The 23,953-nt window shown below is 42.5% G+C and overlaps 1 protein-coding gene across 2 annotated transcripts in view; it reads left to right on the top strand.

Moving 5' to 3' along the window:
- Positions 1-23,953, top strand: part of SPTBN5 (spectrin beta, non-erythrocytic 5) — a 379,061-nt gene that overhangs the window by 281,880 nt on the left and 73,228 nt on the right. For both annotated transcript variants that reach the window (XM_068254311.1, XM_068254312.1), the window contains 5 exons: positions 2,426-2,588; positions 7,401-7,589; positions 9,458-9,535; positions 20,700-20,872; positions 23,389-23,479. In XM_068254311.1, coding sequence (XP_068110412.1) covers positions 2,426-2,588; positions 7,401-7,589; positions 9,458-9,535; positions 20,700-20,872; positions 23,389-23,479 — 694 coding nt within the window. The remainder of the gene's footprint in view (positions 1-2,425; positions 2,589-7,400; positions 7,590-9,457; positions 9,536-20,699; positions 20,873-23,388; positions 23,480-23,953) is intronic.

The raw sequence follows: 23,953 nt of genomic DNA, 5'->3' as shown, positions 1-23,953 counted from the left end.
CAGTGGTATCAGGGGGTACTTCTGATGGGTCCAGGGGGTACTTGGGCTTGATGTAGTTAATTAAGCATAACAAATTTAGAGTTTTTGAAAATTATAATCCTATATAAGCTACACCACCAAATTAGTATTTTAGCTTATTAAAAGCAATATTAAATACCTGGAATCAGTTTAGGTACAATTCCCGAGTACTATTATTAATTATAATTGTGTCAAGGGGTACTTGAGATAATCTCTACTACATCAAGGGGTACTTGCCGTGCACAGACATCCAAAAGGGGTACATATCAAAATAATGTTAAGAAACCCTGCTCTATGGGATCCAGGGCCTTCCCTCTCCATATGTTTTTTTTATAGGTAGCTTTACATTTGTTTTATCCACGTAGCCACCCTGGCGGTATGAATGAGCTGAGCTCGTCCAGCAAAAATGTACAAAAAATGTTAACGACGAGCTGAGCTCATCCATGCAGACAGGGAGAGTTCCTGTTTCTCTGCCCTGCCGGCTGAATTTTTTTCTCATCAGAGGGATTCCCCAGGATGGCTGGATGCCTGCCTGCAGGCTGTTAGTAGCGATCTGTGCTACCCGAGAGTGCAGAACAAGCATCCAGCCACCCTGGGGAATCCCTGGGCAGCAGATCGGCGGGCAGAGAATGTGCGTGCGTGCGTTCCCCCTTGTATGCGGTAGCTGTGCGGGTGGGTGGATCCCCCTCTGTGCGAGCAGGGGGATCTCCCTTTTATGCAACGGCTGTGCGGGCGGGGGGATCCCCCTTCTATGCGGCGTGCGGGTGGCCTATCCACCTCCTCCCCCCTCCCTCCCGATCTCGCCCCCCCCCCCCCCTCCCGAATGGGAATATACTTCCCATTCATTGATCTAAGTCCCCCGCAGAAAAACCGACGGTCTCTTATGAGAGGGCGCTGTCTTTCTGCAAAAAAAAAAAAAAAATTCTTGTCCTCTTTCTAGTTCCTGGAATCGAGATTGTTCGCTTCCAGGACTTTTTGACTGTGGTCATCTTGTGGTACAAACTACACCCACATACATTTTTTAATTAAATAATTACATTATATTACATTTAAAATTAGCTGTTTACTACCCACACCAAAAATTACCCAAATAAATGTTTTAATAAAAAAAAAAAATTGTTACCTAGGGTCTGACCTTTTTAAATATGCAATATTATGCTAGGTACACACCATACAATTTTCTGTTACATTCTTCTGATAGATTTACCTACAACATGGAAAAAAGCTATCTGGCAGGTAAATCTAAGAGAAAATTGTATGGTGTGTACCTAGCATAAGCTTGTAAATAGTGATGGACGCAAATTTAAAAAAATGCACCTTTATTTCTAAATAAAATATCAGCGCCATAAATTGTGATAGGGACTTAATTTAAACGGTGTAATAACCGGGACAAATGGGCAAATAAAATACATGAGTTTTAATTACGGTAGCATGTATTAATTTCAAACTATGATGGCCAAAATCTGAGAAATAATGCATTTTTTCTATGCTATGTCTTAATCTTCCTGTTAAAATGGATTTAGAAAAAAATAATTCTTAGCAAAATGTACCACCCAAAGAAAGCCTAATTAGTGGCGGAAAAAACAATATCTAGATCAATTAATTGTGATAAGTAGTTATAAAGTTATTGGCAAATGAATGGGAGGTGGAAGTTGCTCAGATGCATAAGGTGAACAACACTGTAGGCTGAAGTGGTTAAAATAAGTGCTGATATTAATTTATACTTTCGTTTTATTACTTTTTTAAGTGCAGAAAAATTATTTTGGAGCGAAGATGAAAAATCTCTCCTGGGAGAAAACTTAATTGAATTAGAGCCATAGAGCAGTTTCTCAAACCTGTCCTCGTGACTCCCCAACGGTGCATGTTTTGCAGACAGCCTCACCTATGCACAGGTGGTGTAATTAGTGTCTCAGCTAGGTGGATTCAAACAGGTTTGAGAAACACTTCCCTAGCGCGAAACAAGGAAAACTAGAGTCCTGTGAAAATGATGCCTAACCACTTCTTGCCTTTCATTTTATTTCCGTAATTCCCAGCACTGGATCAAAACATTGTTGGGAGGGAGGTTTAACAGCTTTACCTAAAAGCTATCCATTTCAAACTCCTTTTTTCTGTCCTAATTGAATTTTTTTTTTTAGTTCTGAATAAAGTCAAACCTTTGGTGAAAAGGACATATGACAGTTTAAGACCTTCACTGCATAAAACAGAACAAATGACCCCACACAGTAAGCTGTTCTGTGCTTTTATCCATAATCCTTTGTGGTTATATTACAAAGAGTGCAGGTTTATAGCTGAAATATGGAGCATTTGTCCAGAGCCTTATCCCTTCTGGCAGAGAAACTGTTCGCTGAGCTGGATCCGAGTATGTGCTGTCCAGTTTTTACTGAGCAACATTTTCATTCCTTGGCAGGAAGGAGAAATTAGACGCCTCTTACCATCTGCAAAGGTTCAACGCTGATATCCGAGAGATAATGGACTGGATGCAGAAGCTCCAGGCCCTGATGGAAGGAGCCACTTTGCCAAAAAATGCTGGAGACGTTGAAGCCAGGATTGAGGAACACCAAGAAAGGAAGGTACTTCTTCAACTCATGGCTAGCCAAGCTTGTGCTTGTCATATTTTACACATTCATTCAGAGACTGCTCATCCATAAGGCACACCTAGGAAGTTGTCTAGGGTCTGGAGAGAGTCTAGGGGCCTGGTAAATGCTAGCCCCCATTAAATCTTACTAAAAAAAAAGCCAGGTGATCATCAGCGGTTGGCAAAAACTGCTATCTTGCCTAGGGCCCAATTTCATCTTAATTATTTTCTGCTTCTATTGGAGGAATTCAAGAGTTGTTTTATTATGGCACTTCAGATTTTTTTTATTTAACACTAAACAGATACAGTATCTGTTTAGTATTAAATTAAAAAAATATATATATTTATATATATATAAAGCTTGTTTTATCACGTATGCAAGTTGCTTTCTTCATTTGAGATAAGCAGATTTTATCACTTTTTATACATTATCCACAACCATTTTTTTCTGGGACATCTCTTCCCTCCCAATATTACCCCATCCCACCAAAATTCTTGGGGAGGGTTTCATGTACTATTAGGTCTTTTAGAACTCTTAGTAAGCTTTTGCAGGCCCTCCTGAAGACTGAAGAACCCGAGTGTGGATAGGCCTTCTTCACTTGCCTTCATACTGTGGTTGCTATTACTGCAACCATTGTTTTTGAGTATTACTCCCACACACCCATTACTTTTACTTGTTGTTACTAATTAATATATTATATGGGTCTTTTTGTTTTTTTCTGGAAGGCTCTTGGGACCTGAAGTCTTCCTATTTTTAGGAAGAGAAGTGTAACGTAGGTGAGAAGAAATGATGTGCATGTCTTGTAGTCAAGTTTATATCAAAGCCAACGTTCATCCATTAAAATATTTTAGTAGCCCGTTGTCCTCTCCCTCTACCAATAGTGTTTTCCTGAATAAAATGTAAACAAGCCACCAAAATACTTTCAATTTGCTGTTCTTACCACTGCTCCCTGTGCTTCCCCTAGCATGTGCTGCTTGCCTCCTCATTCATTCAGGATGTGAGAGGAGTGTGGGGGCAAGGCAGAGCAAGAGCAGCCATTCAACTACACTATAGAGGCCAGTGGAGGGGTGTGGCCAGCAGGAGGTCCAGTGTTGACAGCATGGCGTTCGTGTCAGCAGATCTGTAACTTAATTTGTGGATAATGAGTAGCAGTCGCATAACCTCTACTAAAATTAAGCTACTTGGAATGCTTTTTGATGCTAGGTACACACCATTCAATTTCCTGGCAGATCAACCGGTTGAAACAATTATTTCTGACATGTCTGATCAGCTCCTGGTCGATAACTGAATTGATTTTTTGATCACATCTGCACAAAATTGGTCCCGTGATCGATCGGGAGCTGATCGGACATGTCAGAAATAATTGCTTCGACCCACCGATCTACCGGAAAATGAAATGACCGAACGACGGCTCACCCTGCTGCCGCTCAAATTCCCGTGGCGTTAAATACTATTCCCCCTCTGAGTCGTAGCAACTTGGAGGGAGAAGTCATTCAGTGTCCAGCGATTGCCAGATCCCTGAATTCGGAGCAGTGCTTTTCGGCACTGCTAGATTTGGACGCAGCCAGCGCCGCCATAGACTATAATAGGAATCAGTCTATAGCGGCGCTCAGTGAGTAACGTCGCCGCTGTCAGAAGACGGAGCCGAGGTTGCTTAAAAATCACAATAATTCGGCCTCCAGCAATCGTTGGAAGCCGAATTATTTCATTCCCCCACTATCCATGGCAGCCTGGAGGGGGAATAGTAATTAACACGGCCCGGACTTGTGCAGAAGCAGGATCAGCCAGCCATATACCAGCTGTATCCTGCGCCCAAGTCTACCGGCGCCGATTTCAGATGTACTCCCTGGATTACCCTTGCGCAGGGTGCGCACTGTAGCTTCAGTCCTAAAGCGGCACCTAGCTCTTCGAGGACATCTTGCTGGGTACACACAGTGTAATTTCCCGTCTGGTTGACAGGTCCGTTCTGCTCCTGTTCGACAACGTGATCAGTTTGGATTCAGATAATGACAGCCAATATTTTTAATGAAGGGGGAGCAGGGCTGTGCTTTGTCAAGTTCCCCCGAGCTGCTCCATGCTCTGTACACACACTGCTGCTCCATGCTCTGTACACACGCTGCTGCTCCATGCTCTGTACACACGCTGCTGCTCCATGCTCTGTACACACGCTGCTGCTCCATGCTCTGTACACACGCTGCTGCTCCATGCTCTGTACACACGCTGCTGCTCCATGCTCTGTACACACGCTGCTGCTCCATGCTCTGTACACACGCTGCTGCTCCATGCTCTGTACACACGCTGCTGCTTCATGCTCTGTACACACGCTGCTGCTTCATGCTCTGTACACACGCTGCTGCTCCATGCTCTGTACACACGCTTCTGCTTCATGCTCTGTACACACGCTGCTGCTTCATGCTCTGTACACATGCTGCTGCTTCATGTTCTGTACACATGCTGCTGCTTCATGCTCTGTACACATGCTGCTGCTTCATGCTCTGTACGCATGCTGCTGCTTCATGCTCTGTACGCATGCTGCTGCTTCATGCTCTGTACGCATGCTGCTGCTTCATGCTCTGTACGCATGCTGCTGCTCCATGCTCTGTACGCACGCTGCTGCTCCATGCTCTGTACACATGCTGCTGCTCCATGCTCTGTACACACGCTGCTGCTACATCCAAAGTCATCTTTAACATGTTCCTCAGTAACATTATTGAGCAGTGCATCCTCCAGTAAGGTCATTACTCAGTGTGCTTGCTGCAAATATATTATAAGGTAGTCAGAAGGGATGAGTATTCTGAATTTGTTCTGCTGTTCCGAATGCTTCAGAACCTGGACCGGAGCTACCATAGGAAAAAATGGGCAATTGCCGTCAGCAGCCAGCTCAGGGGCCCAGGAGGGAAATTTGGCTGCAACAAAGGGCCTCTAATGATGCTTTTTGGTTGGGGGGTGTCTGTTGGGGGGCCCCCTGGCTAATTTTGCCCTAGGGCCCAATTGTTACGTGAACCGGCCCTGTTCGGAACATAACTCATATTTCAGCTGATGCGCACCGAGAAGGTTAGCTCACCATTGTCGCCACCTCTGTGTGCTGCTCTCCATGTTGCATTCCAGTTCTCCAGCTACTTCCTCCTTCACAGCCGGAAGGAGGAAGTATATGAGAGCTGGAATGTGACGTAAAGAGCAGCACTCGGAGGTGGCGGCAAGGGTGAGTTAACCCCCTCTGCCACGGTGCGCTTCAGCTGAAACTTGAGTTCTGTTCTGAAGCATTTGGAACAGCGGAACAAATTGAAACGCTTATAAAAGTAATTTGTTTAACATTTAAACATAAAGCAGTGGACATTACCAATAACATAAAAGCTGTAGGCATCCCCATGTGTCTTTCAACAGCAACCTCTTTTTCCCCAATATTCCTCAATTGCAGCAGATGTTCCATCGTAGAAACCTATGCACCCCAATTGCAGCCCATACCCCAAACAGCCGCATATGTTCACTAGTAGAAGCCTGTGAACCCCAAATAGCAGCAGATGTCCCCTAGTAAAAACCTATGCAACCTAATGTGAGCACCCCCCCTCCCCCCAATAACAGCAGTAACCTGTGACTCTGTATAGCCGCATCCTGTGCCCACCAATACCTGCAACCTGTTTCCCTTGACCAAAACAACAGCAGCCTGTGTCCCCTAGTAGCTACAGCCTGCTCTGTGCACTTAACAGACAATGCTTGTGTTCCAAAACAGCAGTAGCTTGTTTCCTGTGAAAAGCAGCATATGTCCTCCAGCAACCTACCACCCAGTAGTTTTGCTGCTCTCCTGAAACTCTGGAACCCCTCCAGCAGCTACTGCTGTTCGCCGTGTCTACTGAGACAGTTGTATCCTCATCTTGTACCAGCATGTGTGCACAGCTACTGATGTGAGTCTTTGCCTCCTCTGCCCGGCGGTCAACTTTGTCTGTGGCTCCCTCCTTAGTCCTGCCTCTCTTCTCCCACACTCGGTGTGCAGTAGAAACAAAAATGGCAAGGATAGTGGTGGAACCTCGTAGGCTCCTGAAGTCACTTAGCCCTCATGCACTGCTGCACCTCTCAGGGCTTCTCTGTCACTCCACGGTGATAAAGAAGCACACGCCACATTCACATTGTTCCTTCTGAGACTGGCAGTAGGGCCCACTGGTGACTCCTCCAGCGGCCCAGTTCGGTCCTGCGTAGGCCCCCTATTCAGTTGACTTTTCTTTTGAGTTTTCTCCCATGAGATATTTTCACACCTCCTCAATAAAATAACTTTGAAAGTGGATCCGAGATGAACTTTTACTCCTTGCATAATTGTGTTCCTTTCCTATTGTTTATAGGGAATTCCTCAAGCCAAATAGTTTTTTGTTTTTGTTTTAATGCTCTAATTCCCTATAAACTAAATAAGCCACTCCCACAGGTTTTCAGAGAGCCAAGGCACTTTCAGACAGTAGCAAGGGCTCATGGGAGCTCAGTCTGGGCAGGAGGAGGGGGAGGTATTACTAGCCAGAGATTTCAGAGGCAGAGGGGAGGAAGGAGGAGGAGGGGGGATTAGTTTTCTTTGCTCAAGATACAGATAAGCCTGCCTCTGTGTAATGTTTACAAACAACATGGCTGCCGTCATTGTATCACAGGAATAAATATTGTTATTCTATTAAAGCTGTTTGCAGCTAGATTTGCTGTGTAAACTATTTAAACTTTAGATAAGATATATAGACAAGTTACTTGTTATAGTTAGTTTTTCATCTCGGATCCGCTTTAAGCCCCCAACAGTGAAGCAAATACTTAAAATGAAGTGATGTGTCTCACCAGGCAGAGATAGAGGCGCGCACAGAGAGAGTTACTGCGGTGAAAACCTCTGGACAGAAGCTGAGTAATTCTGGACACTATGCGGCAGATGATATACGGCTTGCCCTTTCCAATATGGAAGACGCCTGGAATCAGCTGATTAAATCATGGCGAGATCAGAACCTTAAATTGTGTCAAGCCCGGGACCTGCAGGTAAAGTTTTATACTGTTTTCATTATTCTAACACTTTGAAATGTTCAACTATTTGACATTAAGTAGCATTAATATATTTGTATTGCATATGCAAATGAAAAAAAAATATTAATATTTTTAGAAAACTCAGTATTTTCAAACAGGATGATTAGCAGAAGGTAACATTAAATGGAACTCGAGGTGTGACACCTGAACAAGCATGCAGCTAATCTTGTCAAATTTGTCATAGACATCTGATCTGCATGCTTGATCAGTGTCTACGGCTTCAAGTATTAGAGGCAGAGGACCAGCATGACAGGCAGGCAATATGCATTATTTAAAAGGAAATAAACATGACAGCCTCTCCCTCTCACCTCGGGTTCCCTTTAATGTAAGTATAATGAGCATGATTTACAATTGCGAACTGTGGGAGGCCTAGTCCAGGGCAACACCTGACCACCGGTTGGGCAGGCATGTAGAGTACTGCTGACTCCCTTAACACTCTATAAAGGATGATGCTTAAGTTTTTGTGGCCTCAAGCAGCATATCATTTGAGGCCCTTCCCCTCAAGCTACATACCCCTATTGGTGTCCATGGGGGTTTATAGCTCCCACCCCATCCTCATCATTCAGAGACCTGCAGATCATCAGCAACCGGACCAGCATTGTACAAATGTAGGAAATGAGCAACAACCTCACTTCAGCATCTGAGATATTCTGTGGTCACTGCGCCACTCTCCCATCTGTTCACATTGCCACTGATCTGAGGTCTGTGTGTGAGTTATGGGAGGCAGAGACACCCATTTATGTCACAGACAGGGCACTTCTTGCAGCATGGGAGGCCCTCCTGTGGGTGAGGCCCAAAGCGGTTGCTTGGTTGTCTGGGCCAAGTAATAGCTCCTCTTCACTCTGCCTATCTGAAGCTGCGATCTGCTCCACTGCTATGAACAGGGACTCTTGCACACATGTGTACATTTCCCTATCACTGAACATTGCAATTTCTCAAATGCAGAGGGCCACGTTGTTTATTTAAAAATACGGTCATGAGGTGAAATGCCTGGTGAACACTTTTTCTTTAGCAGTGTATAAAAAGTGGGATTTCAGAATGTTTTCATTTTATATTAAAATGAATAAAATCTTCTTAAAAATATCCTTATTAATCTATTTAACCACCATGTACATCCTCTCTTAATCCTTGTCATGTCATACTAATAAGCCATGTTATGTGTGTGCCTCTCTGATCTCATTCTGGTCTTTTTTTCAACCCAAATAACTATGTAACTAGACCAGTAGACCACCATTATTTTTTAATAGGTGGTTGCATTCAAACCCCCTTTTGTTTAGATGGACAGTGTACCCTTTTTATAAGGCTTCCACCTGCATTCCACCTGCATTGGAGTATGGCACACTTCCCATGCATGCTGTTCCCTCCATTAACTGAAGCTAACGGTTTGTAAGGTTCAGTGAGCTGGGCCACACCCAAGAGTGTAGCTGACTAGTGCTACTGACCGCTCCTTTTGCTTGCTGAAGAATATAGTTTTGTATACTGGTTGTTGTTATGTACAGCTTCTCCAAGAGAATTACAGGAAGTCAAACACAAAGCTTCCTGTTATGGAGCAGGGCCCTCTGGTGGCTGAAATGAGCAGCCTCCCTCTGGTGCTATGTGTAGCTAGGCTCTGCACACAAAATTATACAATGATTTTACTGCGAGTCGGGGGGGGGGGGGGGGCGTCATTGCAGGAAAGAGAGGTCTTGGGGAGACTTCATAACGGAAAAAATACACATTTCTTTTTGTTGTTGTGCTAAGCATTTCTTGCTAATTTCCTCTCATGAATAGATTGCTATTGTGTTGTTTGGTTTATTATTTTTACTTACTAATGCATTTCTCAGACATTTTTCAGTATCGTTGATCAGTGTGAGAGTTGGCTGAACAGTAAAGAAGCATTCTTGGCTAATGAAGATCTCGGGGTAAGTGAGGCCAAATAGTGATGTGGTGCACACTTTAAAAACTGCTTATATATCTGTTTCTCTGAGCTTCCTTAAGGACTAGTTTACTTTTAAGGCTTTCTTCACAAAGTGCTTCAGAAGTTTTATATTCTGATAATTGTAGCCTTGTGGTTTTGCAGCAGTGACCACTTCCGCATTACCAGTTTGGAACTGTAGATGGGCACCAGTGTCAAAAGCATCCTGTTCTCTGCACACTATTGCCTGTGTGATAGATGAGCTCTGTAACAGGTGAGGAAGGCAGAATTATGACCTGATTTAGTTCTTCAATGTCTATTGGCAGGCTGGGGGAGGTTCCCGGACCAGGCTGTTTTGCTAAGCTGCAGTTTGGCGTATGGTGAGGGCACAAAGCTGCATACGCTTGATAAAAGTGCCTGTTTAAAGGGTCCGGGAAATAGCTGGTAGTAATATATCTGTAAATTTACAGATACAGTATTCTACTACTTCATATGATAAAATATCAGTTTGCCATAATTTTTACTGTGACCTAACTTTCCAAACTCTGCACAGATCTCCCTCCCCTGGCTCCCCCCCCCCCCCCCAGTGCCTAACCTCTAACCTTAAAACCCCTGGTACCTATCCCCCCCCCCCCCATAGGTGCCTAACCCTAACCCCCTCCCTTGTTTTGCCTAACCTCAGCACCCCCCCCCCTTTGGAGTCTAACCTAAGACTCCCCGGTGGGCGCCTAACCTTAACACGCCCCAGTGGGCACCTAACCTTAACACGCCCCAGTGGGCAACTGCCCTTAACCTCTGCTGGGCATCTACGCTTACCCCCCCCCCCCTCCCACTTACCCTATCACGCCTTGTCAGCATCCTGTTTAAAAGGACACTTTGCACCCGCTATGTGTAGCTGCAGTTTGTATAGCGGGCACCCTTTTCAATGGGTCTTATCGTGAGCCCTTTTTAACTGCTCCCACAAAGCTGCCCATGTGAGTGGGAATTGGCTGGCTAAAAGGCAAATGTTTGGGTTAGTAAAATCCTTCCCATATAGCATATTTTATCTGTAGTTTGGGTGGGGTTGAACTTTAACCCTGACGTGGAGCAATGAAGGAGAGTGTATTTGCAGGTCCCATTCTTTTACATTCTGCAACAGCTATTTGACTGTTAGCAGCACAGGGACCACATAAAAAGAACAAGCTTTATTAAATAAGGCAGTATAAAATTATTTTCAAAGTCTAGGAACCCAAAGCAGCCTCCTTTGTTTTTCACAGAAAGCAAGCATTAATGTAACTGCAGCTAATCTGTCCATAAGGCACAATTCCAAAACAAACAAAGCTTAATGGAGATCTTCTTTATTGACATACTGTATCTGCCCACATGGTGTAATATTTTTTTTTGTATTTAAAATTTTTATTTTTTCAAATAAATGCCAATACAAACAATTCCAACATTGCACAAGAAGAACAACTTGCATAAAATTACATACCCCTTATAGAGGAAGCATATACTATTACATGAAATGGGATCTAAATAGCTATAATAAAGCCTTTGGAATGGTATCTCATAATCCAACGGTTATTTGTATGATAATGAGGAAAATGACTGATATCTTGAAGGTTGGATATTGCATCTCACTATTGGTGGGGGAATTTCCCCGACCATCCACATCATAGTAAAGTATAAAGAGGAACTAGAAAGAGCAGAACAGAAGAAAGAGGAGAGTGAGAAAGGGAAAAGATAGAAAAGAGATAGAAGAGTAGAGAAAAGGTGGTTGCCAGCCTTGAAAAACCTCTGATTCCATCATTATGGACAAAACGATTGATTACAATACAATAGAATTCCATATCTTATCAAATATATGCATCTTATCTTGCAGAACTGCTGTTAAATGCTCCATTTTATAGATGTATTTCACTCTGTTACGGACTTCCAAGATAGAAGGCCCAAGTGGGTCTTTCCAGTGTTTAGATATGGTGCATCTAGCAGCTGTCAAAAAGTAGTTTATAAGTTTTTGTTTATGTCCCTTCAGACGTGGTAGGGGTTTGGCCAAAATGCAAATCCAGGGGTCCATAGGAATGATTATATCCGTTATTTGTTGTATCAATTGGATGACTTCCAGCCAAAATTGTTGAGCAATTGGGCAGAGCCAGAATAGATGTTGAATTGTACCGTCTTGGCCACAGTTTCTCCAGCATGTTGGTGAGATTGCTGAATTCCATTTATGGAGCCTGGCTGGGGTGTTGTACCATAAGAAAAGAATTTTATATATATTTTCCTTTGTGGTGATACATATCGACGTTTTTGCTGCATTAAGCCAAATTTTTGTCCAGGTTTTTAAATCTGTGGTTGTATTTAGGGCCATGTCCCAATATTTCATGTATTTGTGCTGGAAGTTAGAGTCTGATCGTTCCGGAGAGTTGAACCATGTATACAGAGATGAGATTAAACCTGGTTGCAAGGGGCCTGATTCCCAAATAGCCTCAAACTCTGTTTTCCTAGGAAACTCCAAGGAGGGGGATATAGTGAGGATAAAATGCCGTATTTGCATATATTGCAGATAATATGAATCTGTAAGTGAGACCCTCTCTTTTAAGATTTCAAACGTATATATCTTTCCTGAAAAAGGATCTATTAGATCAGAGATATATCTTATGTTTTTTTGGGCCCAGATTGAGGATGACGGGTAATGAAGGCCTGGAATAAATTTGGGATTACCAAAAATGGGGACAAGGCCCGAGCTCGCCGGAAACAATGTGTAGCGTCTGCTTAAAACAGTCCAAAGTTTCAGATTAGATCTTATTGAGGAGTACACCAATGCTGTTTCCCTAGGGATCAGGCCCGGCCCCCACAGAAGTGCGCTAGGATGGATTGGGTGTATAATAGAAAATTCAATCTGGGTCCACCGGGCATGAGGACCTCTCTCGTACCATGCTACCATTTGTCTGACTTGACTAGCTATATAATAAGTGTAGATATTCGGTACTGACATACCCCCAAACTGTCTTTGATGAGTGAGAACCGATTTAGGTATTCTTGGGGCTTTTTTATGCCAAATAAAACGCATCAATGCTTTCTGTAGGGGAAGGAGATGAGACCGGGGCATCCATACGGGAATGGAGGAGAAAATGTATACTAATTTAGGTAAGGAGTTCATTTTAAAAGCTGCCATGCGGCCCATCCATGAAATATTGTAATCTTTCCATTTCTCCAGGTCTTTTATGATTCTAGATACTAGTGGGGTGATATTATGTTGTATGAGTTTAGCTGAATTTTTACATATAAATATTCCCAGGTACTTTAGTTTCTCCTCTTGCCACCTATATGGAAATCTAGATCGCAACCCCTCCAATGTTTGAGCTGCTAAATAAAATGGGAGGGCCTCTGATTTTTTTTCGTTAATTTTATAATTGGAAAACCTTCCATACCTGGAGAGCTCCACATGCAGATTGGCTAAAGAAACGTGGGGGTTAGTAACGGATAATAGCACGTCATCCGCAAAAAGTGAAAGCTTGTACTCTGAATTTCCCACCTTTACCCCTTGTATATCAGGGCTGCCCCTTATCCTAGCTGCCAATGGTTCGATAGAGAGCGCAAACAGTAATGGGGACAGAGGGCAGCCCTGACGTGTGCCATTAGAAATTGTGAAAAATTGGTTGGGATCAGTAAATGGAATTTTAAGCGCTACTTTGAGGTTTGAATACAGTTTCTGAAGTACATCTATAAATATTCCCCCGAATCCCATCGTCCTCAAGGTTTGAAACAGGAAAGGCCAGCACAACCTGTCAAAGGCCTTTTCCGCGTCTAGGCTCAGTAGGATTGAAGGTATCTTATGGTAATTAATGTGGTCCACTAAATCTATAGTGCGGCGGATGTTGTCACCTGCATATCGCCCTGTCACGAATCCCACTTGATCTGTATTTATTAGTGAGGGGAGAATTGGGGATAATCTATTAGCTAAAACTTTAGTAAAAATTTTTAGGTCGGTATTCAATAAAGAGATGGGTCTATAGTTTTTTACGTCTAAAGGGTCCTTTTCTGCCTTTGGAAAGACAACCATATGGGATTTAAGCATTGAATCGGGAATTGGGTCAAGACCCATAAAACCATTGAATAGAGTGACCAATTTAGGTGTCAGCAGGTCTCTAAATTTTTTATAGTAACCCATAGTAAAGCCGTCAGGGCCTGGTGCTTTATGTGGCTTTGCCTGTTTCAAGACCTCAAATATTTCCTCTGCTTGTATGTGGGCATTTAAAATATTTAACTGATCTGAGGATATAGTTGGGAGGTTGCAGGAACGTAAATAGTCTCTTAGTTCTAACCTAGAGGAAGGGGCAGTGTCGTTTGAATTATAAACTCCCGAGAAATAATCCCTAAATATTGTAGATATCTTGGTCAGATCATGCTGGACTACTCCACTTTTATCTTTCAGCGAAAAAACTGCATTACGTGTTTTTGTCTCTCTTAATTTTTTAGCCAGTATAGTATGGGCTCTGTTTCCCTTTTCATAAAAAAGTTGCTTAGTGAAGAATATAGCTTTTTCAACATTAGTATATTGAATATCAGATAATTTTTTGCGTAATAAATTTAGTTGTTCTATTCCCTTGTTTGAAGGGGAAATCTTATGTGTTTCTTCCAGTGAGGTTATTTGTTGAAGCAGCTCATTTACTTGTTTCAGAGATTCCCTTTTCTTATGAGTGGCTATTGCAATAAATTTCCCTCTGATTGTAGCCTTATGCGCCTCCCATACAGTCGAGAAGCGTGGGACTGAGCCTATGTTGCAATCGAAATAATTTTGAATACTTGTTAGTACATCCTGAGCTACTTCCTCATTAACCAATAAACTATCGTTTAGTTTCCATACTGAAGGTAATCTAGGGTTATTAGCTAAATTTAGGACCATATCCAAAGGAGCATGGTCTGACCAAGATATTGGACCTATCTCGGAAGAAGTGACCGAATTTAGTAAGGCTGGGGAGAGAAAAAAGTAATCGATTCTAGTGTAGGTTGAGGATGTATGAGAATAAAAAGTAAAATCATATTCGTCTGCATGTAAAGCTCTCCAGGCGTCGCATAACCCAAAACTTTTTAAGAGGGATCTAAACTCTTTTGATACTCGGCAAATAGTGGGAAAATTTGAAGGAGTTACTTCAGATCTGCGATCTCTTGTCGGGAAACAGATTAAGTTGAAATCTCCCCCCAATATGATATTTGGGGACGCTAGTTTTTCTATTTTCTTGAGTACCTTTTCCAGGAATTTTATCTGGTGGTCGTTAGGAGCATACACAGTAGCTAAAATAATATCTAGTCCATGAATTGAACCCTGTAGAATAAGGTAACGTCCTCCTGGATCACTGCAGACTGTTTTTACTACAATAGGACATCTGTTATGGATCAAAATTGCTACTCCCGCCTTTTTTACCTGTGCATTAGCCATATAGGAGGTGGAGTAGTGCTTATTCCTGAGATAGCCAGGACTTTTAGTGGAGAATCTTGTCTCCTGTAGAAACACTATGTCAGCATTAATTCTGTTTAAATCTTTTAATGCGAGGTAGCGTTTACGAATTGAGTTCAGGCCTTTGGTGTTTAAAGAGACTAATTTAATCATTTGGTCTCAGTGTAAGTAAGCTTACCGTCTGCAGTGATCCCCAAGGACTTCCCCACAAACACATGAAAAGACTGGGTGGGCTGGCAACCTTAGAAGGTACAGAGAGAGAAAGAAGAAAAGAAATAGGGAAAGAAGAGCTAAGGGCAAGCAGAAAGGAGAAAAAATAGTAGAGAATAAGGAAGAACATAAGAACCCCTGCGGCTTGTATCAGTAATGAGCCTATCCTGGACAATTTAAACCATAACATCATATCTATATTTTCAAGCCAGGATGGGAGCAGAAAAAAACTATAAAACAGTAGAACAAGGACATATTTTATCCCTGTTGGGATGTGCCCCTCTGCACATCCATATGGGGGAAACATACTGGCACCTTGCAGCCGCTCAGTGCACGGGCCCCGTCAACCTCACCCATGGCTTATTATTTGTTAACTGAAGCTGGCAATAGAATAAAGTGAAATATTTCAGATAAAATAAATCAGGTAGTTGGGCTTTTAGGTGACAGTCGGGGTGGTGGGGATTCTCTTGAGACCTGTTTCTTTGCCGGGGAACTTGGTGGTGGAAGTTTTGGCATGCGGAGGCCTAAGCCTTTCAGCAAGTCTGGTGCATCTTCTGGAGAGGAGATCGCGTGATATATCCCTTCTTTTACCACTATCAGCTTGAAGGGATAACCCCATCTATATTGAAATCCCTTTTCCCTTAGTAATGATGTGACAGGGCGCAGTTTTCTTCTTTTTGCCAGAGTCATAGGAGATATGTCGTTAAAGATCTGCAGCTCATGATCTCTGAACGTGTATGATGGCGTATTTCTCGTTGCAAGGGAGATTATCTCCTTGGCCTCATAGTAATGGAATTTCACTATAATGTCACGTAGTAAAGGGGCCCCTTCTGGACGTGGGCCTATGGCTCTATGTGCTCTGTCAAAACGCCACATATCTTGCGGGGTGTCCGGGGAAATATTTGTGCACAAATCTATTAAGTAAGCTTTAATGTCCGGAGGTTTAACAGTATCGGGCACCCCTCTTACCCGGAGATTGGACCTTCGGTCCCGATTCTCGTGGTCTTCAATGGAGCGTTGAAGTTCCGTCACAGTGTCCGATAACCTGTAATTCTCCTCCTCCAAGTATGAGCAACGTTCTTCTAAGGCCTCGACCGATTGCTCGAGTGACGTGGTACGCGTCAGGACTACTTCTATGTCTGAACGTAGATCCGCTACAGCCGCGGAGACCGCCTCTTTTACCGTTATGGAGAGCTTCTCATGAAGATCTGCGAGGCATGACTCCAGCACTTGCCTTGTGATGTAGTCGGCTGCTTGGGTAGCGTCCTCGCCGCGTGGAGACTTAGGAGACGCCATCTTGGGCGGGTCGGGTTGTTGCTTAGGCCTCAGGAAGTAAGTGTCCAAATTCTTGGATTTCTCCGCTCTTTTTCTTCTTTTAGGTCCCATACACGGCTGCCCCTGGCTCTTCGGGATGTAAATCCACCTCACAAATGTCTTTTAGACGAGCTGGGTGCCAGATTGCCACTGTAATGGGTGAGGTATTCAGCGGAGCTCCCGGTCTAAGCGGCCATCTTGCTCAGCGCCACGCATGCGCCCCCCATGGTGTAATATTTTAATGTTCATTCAATCTTATTTAAAAGCAGGAGAGTAAATTGTGCATAACACCGATAAATTTGATGCTGTATGTCGTCTGGCCAGAGTCCTCCTCATTTTACAAGGCTGCAGTTATTGGTTTAATCATTAGTAGTGAATTGCACAGCTAACCACAGACTAGCTCTTCCCCACAGTCTTATTTCGCTTCAAGGTTTCCTCCTTACAGCCAAGATAAATAGTGAGTCCTGAATTGTGGCCGGGTGCTCATTTGTTAAAAGACAAGTCAAGCCACAGTTTGACATTACCGATCTGGCAAAACCTCTATATATCCAAATTGAAGGTTATACATGAAACAATTCGAGGGCTTCAGCTCTAGAACACAGCTTGGTGTCCAAGCAACCTATCAAGCCAATGCTGGGAGAGTTGCGTACTATATAATGTCTGGGTTGCTTTGTTTCACCTTATACCACCACCACCATCAAAGGATATAAGTTCAAGATTTTAATACTTGCCTACAAAGCTCTATTCAATCTAGCTCCTGTGTTTATCCCTACAATTCTCACCAGATACAATACTAACCCGTCATGCGTACATCAAAAAAGGGCGTCGGGAAAAAAGGGCGCGTGGTGTAAACGATAAGCAGTATTATCGTTTATAAAAATATTGTGTAGAATTTCGTTTACAAATAGTGTTTTAAGAATTTATTAATCATTAAATAATGTAATAATGTAATGTAAATAAACGGTAATCTTCCCTGTTTCTAAACTGAAACTTATATTTACGTTTGTTAAAAACCCTCCCTGTACCTATCCCTAACCCCTAGACCCCCTGGTGGTGCCTAAACCTAAGACCCCCCTGTTGGTGCCTAAACCTAAGACCCCCCTGGTGGTGCCTAAACCTAAGACCCCGCTGGTGGTGCCTAAACCTAAGACCCCCCTGTTGGTGCCTAAACCTAAGACCCCCCCTGTTGGTGCCTAAACCTAAGACCCCCCCCTGTTGGTGCCTAAACCTAAGACCCCCCCTGTTGGTGCCTAAACCTAAGACCCCCCTGGTGGTACCTAAACCTAAGACCCCTTATGGATAATAATGTTTTACAAACATTAATAAATAAAAAATGTAAATAAAAAAATTTAAATAATTTTTTTGGGTGGCTAATAATGTTTTAGAAATGTTTTAGAAATAGTGATTTAGTATCTTTATAAACGTTATTCGTCACGGGCTCATTTTGTAAAGTTAAATCATCACAAGAACAGTTATAAAACCTTAAAAATCTCCGGGCGCCGATTGTAAAACGTTAATAATCTCCGGCGCCTTTTTTTCCCTGTTCGGCGCCCATTAAATGTTATTTATAATGGGAGTGAATGGGGCGCCCTTTTTGTCCACTTTTCTCATGCGCCCAAATCTCCTGCTTCCGTTTCCACCCACCCGAGTCATCTCCTTCCACTCTACAGGATTTTTTTCATGCCTCACCTGTCCTCTGAAACTCTCTTCCTAAATTATTGTGACACTTGACAAACTTCATAGTCTTCACGTGCAGCCTGAAAACCTGCTTCTCTGGGTAGTGGAATCCTAAGAACTAGATCAGAGACTTCTGCAAGTCTAATTTTTCACGTGTGTGCTTGGAAACCGATTGCCCGCACCTAACCTCCTACCTATTTACCTGGTGGGTTTCAGATTTGCACCTGATGTAACAGTTTACCTGAATCTGTTTTTAACATTTCTCCTAAATTTCAAAGTAAAAGGCTTAAGATTAAAAATAAACTTATATTTTGGCATAAATGTTGCTAAAGAGATGAGTTCGGTCTTCTCAGCTATTTTTGTCTTTTCACAACCTTTATTTAACCTGGACCGCCTAGATGAGCCAACCAGTGTTAGCCTGTATTAGTTTTTTATTAGTTTTTTTTTTTTTTTTTTTTTTTTTTTTTTAAGCCCATTCAAGATCATGAATAGTAAAATAGCTGGATTGTGCACTGAACACCTCATGCTCATGTGGTGAACTTTTACTCATTTCATAATTGTGTTCCTTTCCTATTGTTTATAGGGCATTCCTCAAGCCAAATACTTTTTTTTTTTTTTTAATACTCTAATTCCCTATAAACTAAATAAACCACGCCCACAGGTTTTCAGATAGCCTTGGCAGTAGCAAGGGCTCATGGGAGCTCAGTCTGGGCAGGAGGAGAAGGAGGTGTTACTAGCCATTGATTTCAGAGGCAGAGGGGGTAAGGTAGGAGGGGGGATTAGGTTTTTTCACAGGCTTAGTGATCAAGTTACAGATAACCCTGTCTCTGTGTAATGTTTACAAACATGGCTGCTGTCATTGTATCACAGGAAGAAATAATCATTTTCTATTAAAGCTGTTTGCAGCTAGATTTGCTGTGTAAACTAATCTAAACTTTAGATAAGATATATAGACAAGTTACTTGTTATAGTTAGTTTTTCATCTCGGATCCGCTTTAAGTGAAAGTATTCACAATTTTGTGACCTCTACCATACACCATTTTGGTACTTCAGCTATCTACAGGTAAAACTTGAAAAATTTGAATATTGTGCAAAAGTCCATTTACTTCAGTAATTTAATTTAAAAGGTGAAACTAATATATGAAATATGAACCCTATGCATGTGTTTTGGATCAGTTAGCTGTTTAGAGTCTGATACTCTGAGTTTAGAATATTGAACATTTTCACATTATTCTAATGGTCTGAGATTTTGATTGTGGGGTTTTCATAAGATGTAAGCCCTAATCATCAAACCTATAACAAATAAAGGCTGGAAATGTCTTGCCTTGCATGTAATGAGTCTATTTCATAGATTAGTTTCACCATTTAAGTTGAAATACTGAAATAAATGGACTATTGTACTATATTCTAAGAGTTTGAGTTTCACCAATAATACAATACAATAACCTTTCTATAGCGCTTTTCTCCCATAGGACTCAAAGCGCTTAGGCTCTCTCAGATTCAGTAATTGGTAGTAGGATGAAGTATTCACACAACAAAAGTTATATTTCTGCAAATGCCAAACTGAACAGGTGGGTTTTCAGTCTGGATTTAAACACGTCCAGGGATGGAGCTGTCCTGATCTGTTGAGGTAAGGAGTTCCAAAACGTAGGGGCAGCATGACAGAAGGCTCTGGGACCAAAAGATTTAAAGTGGACTCTTGGTATGACTAGATTATTAGAACCTGTGGATCTGAGAATGCGGGGATTGCTACGCAGCTGCAACATATCTTTTATGTATCCAGGGCCCAGATTATTCAGGGATTTAAATGTCAGTAGGCCGATCTTGAATAGGACCCTCCATTCTATAGGTAGCCAGTGAAGGGAGTGGGAGGGGACTGGCGTCATGTGGCAGTGACTGGGTTGGTTGGTTAGCAGTCTGGCAGCAGTATTCTGTATCAGTTGTAAGCGGTGCAAGACCTTTTTTGGAAGGCCAGTGTAGAGAGCATTACAGTAGTCCAGTCGGGATGTGATGAAGGCGTGGACTAAGGTTGGCAGATCTTCTGGGGGGATGAGGTACTTGATTTTTACGATGTTCTTCAGGTGAAAATAGGATGATTTCACCACAGCGGAGATTTGAGTTCTGAAGTTTAACTCTCCATCAATTAGAACTCCCAGGCTACGCACATGATTAGAGCTGCGTAGATCCATGCCTCCTATTCGCAGTGATGAAGACTGCAAGTTAAGTTGTTTTGTTATCATGCTCTGCCCTCCAATCAGAAGGACTTCAGTTTTGTCTGCATTTAGTTTCAGCCAGTTGTCATTCATCCATTGCTGTAGTTCACGTAAGCAGTAGGGTACAGCAAGACGATAAACTGTTAACACCTAAAAGATAGACAACACACACACACACACACCAACGCCAACACCAACGCCAACATCAACACCAACATCAACACCCAGCATTAGACTTCAAAATGGCGGTTTTACTTGGCAGCAACATCTGATGTAAACCTATTGGTGAAGATCTTGCAGTATCCGTTCTTGTCTTCTAGGATTCTGTGGCTAGTACGGAAAGTCTTCAGCACAAACATGAAAAGTTTCAAAAAGCTCTTGATGCACAGATGGATAGAATAGACGAAATGGAGTCATTTGCCAAACAGCTACAAGACAACCAGCATTATGACTCTGAGAACATCGCCGGCAAATGTCAGGCAGTGCTGGAGAGGTAAGAGCTAAGCTGAAAATGACTGTACTGAGAGTTCCATTTACTATCATATTGTATTTTGCTTTCTTTGGTTTAATTAGACTATACTCTATACGCTATATGTGCTCCATCGGGCTCCTATGGCATAATGATAAGGCCACTAAAGATCACCCTTTAGGTAGGGCAGCAATCCCAGTCAGGGCACTATCTGCGCAGAGTTTGTATGTTCTCCCCGTGTCTGCATGGGTTTCTTCCCACATCCCACAAATGTACAGATAAGTGCCGTTATAGCGAACCTGCAAATATGTAGAAAAAGTTTCACTTACCTAGGGCTTCTGCCAGCCCCCTGCAGCCATCCTGTGCCCACACAGTTTCCACATGATCCTCGCTTTCTCTTCCGGCAGTCGCCGACCACTACGCCTGCGCGACCCTGGCCACGCGTGTCCGTGGTTCACTCTCCCGTCACCGGGAGTGTACTGTGCAGTATAGATGTCTCGTACTGCGCCTGCACAGGACGCTCCTGGCCACGGGAGGATGTGCGCAGATGCCATCGACTCGTAAGTCGGCAGTGAAGAAACGGAGCCATGGCGGGGGACCGGAGGATCATTTGGAAATGGGATGGGAACGGGATGGCTGCAGGGGGCTGTCAGAATCCTCAAGGAAGTAAGTGACAAGTCTACATACTCTGCTGCACAGCACTGTGTAAGATGTTGGCGCTATATAAATACTACATAATAATAAAATAGGCTACATCTAACCTTGCACTCGGGTTCAGCTATGACCACTAATTGTAATGTCTCTATATTCATTTGTTTGAGTAAATTAATTACTGGAATCGAGAAATATTTGATGTAGCCCAGTCGGTTATCCGGGGCTGCTTACTGGTAAAAAGTCGAAGAGGTTGTCGCTCAGAAACCAACCTATCCTTTATTGTCATTGTTTCTAACTAGTGATGGCCATGTCTAGAAGAACTCATGGAGAAGCATGTGATTTGTTTGATCAGCTGATAGATTTGCAAAGCTCTGATTCGCTGTGATCACATCCTGATCTAGCACATGATCATGGTCAGCAAATCAGAGACTTGCATATACCTATCACCTAATTAAACTGCACACATGCTTCTCCGTTAATTCTCCTAGACATGACCATCACTAATCTATTTTTTTGTTTTTGTTTTCCCTAACAGACTTATTACTATAGTGCTGAGCCAAGGAATGTCTGTTTAGTACAAAGCGTAACCCTTTGTACTGTATTTAAGAGGCAGCAGAGTAGTTTGATAGAGCAGTAAACCAGAAGAGATATGTAAGATAAGAGAATGTGTTTTAATAGTTTTTACTACTTCATTGTGTTTTACAATATGTAACTAGAAATAGAGCATCTTAATCAAGTTATAGGAGTGCATGAAATTTCACTCTGAAATGATCTTGTAAAAATTAAAATTTTTGAGAACTGTGATCCTTGGTAGTGATTTGTTATTATAAATATGTCAACTGACTTGTGCCAACCCCCAAAATCCTGCTAGCTACAGTAAGACTACACTTCTCTCACGGGAGCAATGCTTGTTGGATTATATGCTGCCATATTGATCATTTTATTTTTGACAACTGAAGTGAGAGGGATATGGAGGCTGCCATATTTATTTCCTTTTAATCAATACCAGTCGCCTGGCAGCCCTGCTGGTCTGTTTGGCTGCAGTAGTGGCTGAATCACACCAGAAACAAGCATGCAGCTAATATTGTCAGATCTGACAGTAATGTCAGAAACACCTGATCTGCTGCATGCTTGTTCAGGGCCTATGGCTAAAAGTATGAAGTCAGTTGATGAGCTTTTTGTACCTAGGCCTTCTCAAAGAATTAGAGGACCTGATCTGCGCATGGAGGAAAACCGTTTTAGCCATTTATTTAGGAAAGGGTTATTTACAGCAAGAGTGATTAAAATGTGGAATGCATTGCCACAGGAAGTAGTTATGGCAAACTCTATACCTGCATTTAAAGGGGGCTTAGATGCTTTCCTTGCGTTGAAAGACATCCATGGCTACAATTGCTAGGTAATGCCTAATGATGTTAATCCAGGGATTTTATCTGATTGCCATCTGGAGTCGGGAAGGAATTTTTCCCTTTTGCGGCTAATTGGACCATGCCTTGTAAGGTTTTTTTTGCCTTCCTCTGGATCAACAGGTATATGAGAGGGATAGGCTGGTGTTGTACTTTATACTGGTTGAACTCGATGGACGTATGTCTTTTTTCAACCAAAATAACTATGTAACTATGCTCTACATAACAGAGTAAAGTAGTACATTTTATTATCACCTGTCATCCGTGCTCCTGCCAGTCGGTAGACTGATCTATGTTAGCAGTGCAGTTATATGTTTTGGATATGCCCACTGTAGATGTGTGGAGCTAAAGGAGGTTATGGTGTTACCACTTCAGTTCTCCCACAGGCTGACAGAAAAGCCATTCTCATATGGGAATGAAGGCTCGCTTTCAAAGCATTTTTTTTCAGTAACATATAATGGAGATCTCTTTGTTTCCCACTAGGAAAAAGAAGCTTTTGAATATGTCGGAGGCTCGCAAGAGAAAACTTGAGGAGTCCGCACAACTACAAAAGTTCCTCCGAAGCTCCTATGAGGTTTGTATATGATACTAGCTGAAGACCCAGTGTTGCTCCGGTATGTATTTGGATGTTGTTGGCTCTACCAACTTTTTCTAACCGCGATTCACAGTCACTGAGTGACCAAGTTTGTGAGTTTTGGGGTCCTTGGCAACAATAATGTGAGAATAGAAGCAGTTTACATTTTCTCATTTAAATAAATCGATCAAACAAATGTGATTCTCTATTTGAACCTAATTATAACTTAGCGTTTAACATTCACGCCCAGAATTGTGAATAGTATATGAAAACCCAGGTTTAGGTTCTTCTGACCAGATTTTTTGACTGGTAAAAATTGGCCTTTCGAAAAAGACATATTTTACAGTACATCTGTGTCAGTCTTGACACAAAACTCACCATGGGCAAGACTGTATTGTATGTACCTCCCTTCCTGCATAATTGATAACATGTGTACAGATCCTGGCATCAGTAAGAGGTAAGTGAGGCCCTCCT

This window comes from Hyperolius riggenbachi, chromosome 9, assembly GCF_040937935.1.
Source record: "Hyperolius riggenbachi isolate aHypRig1 chromosome 9, aHypRig1.pri, whole genome shotgun sequence".
NCBI lineage: Eukaryota > Metazoa > Chordata > Amphibia > Anura > Hyperoliidae > Hyperolius > Hyperolius riggenbachi.
The sequence above is the reverse complement of the archived record's forward strand: the minus strand, read 5'-3'. Positions and strand labels throughout refer to the sequence as shown.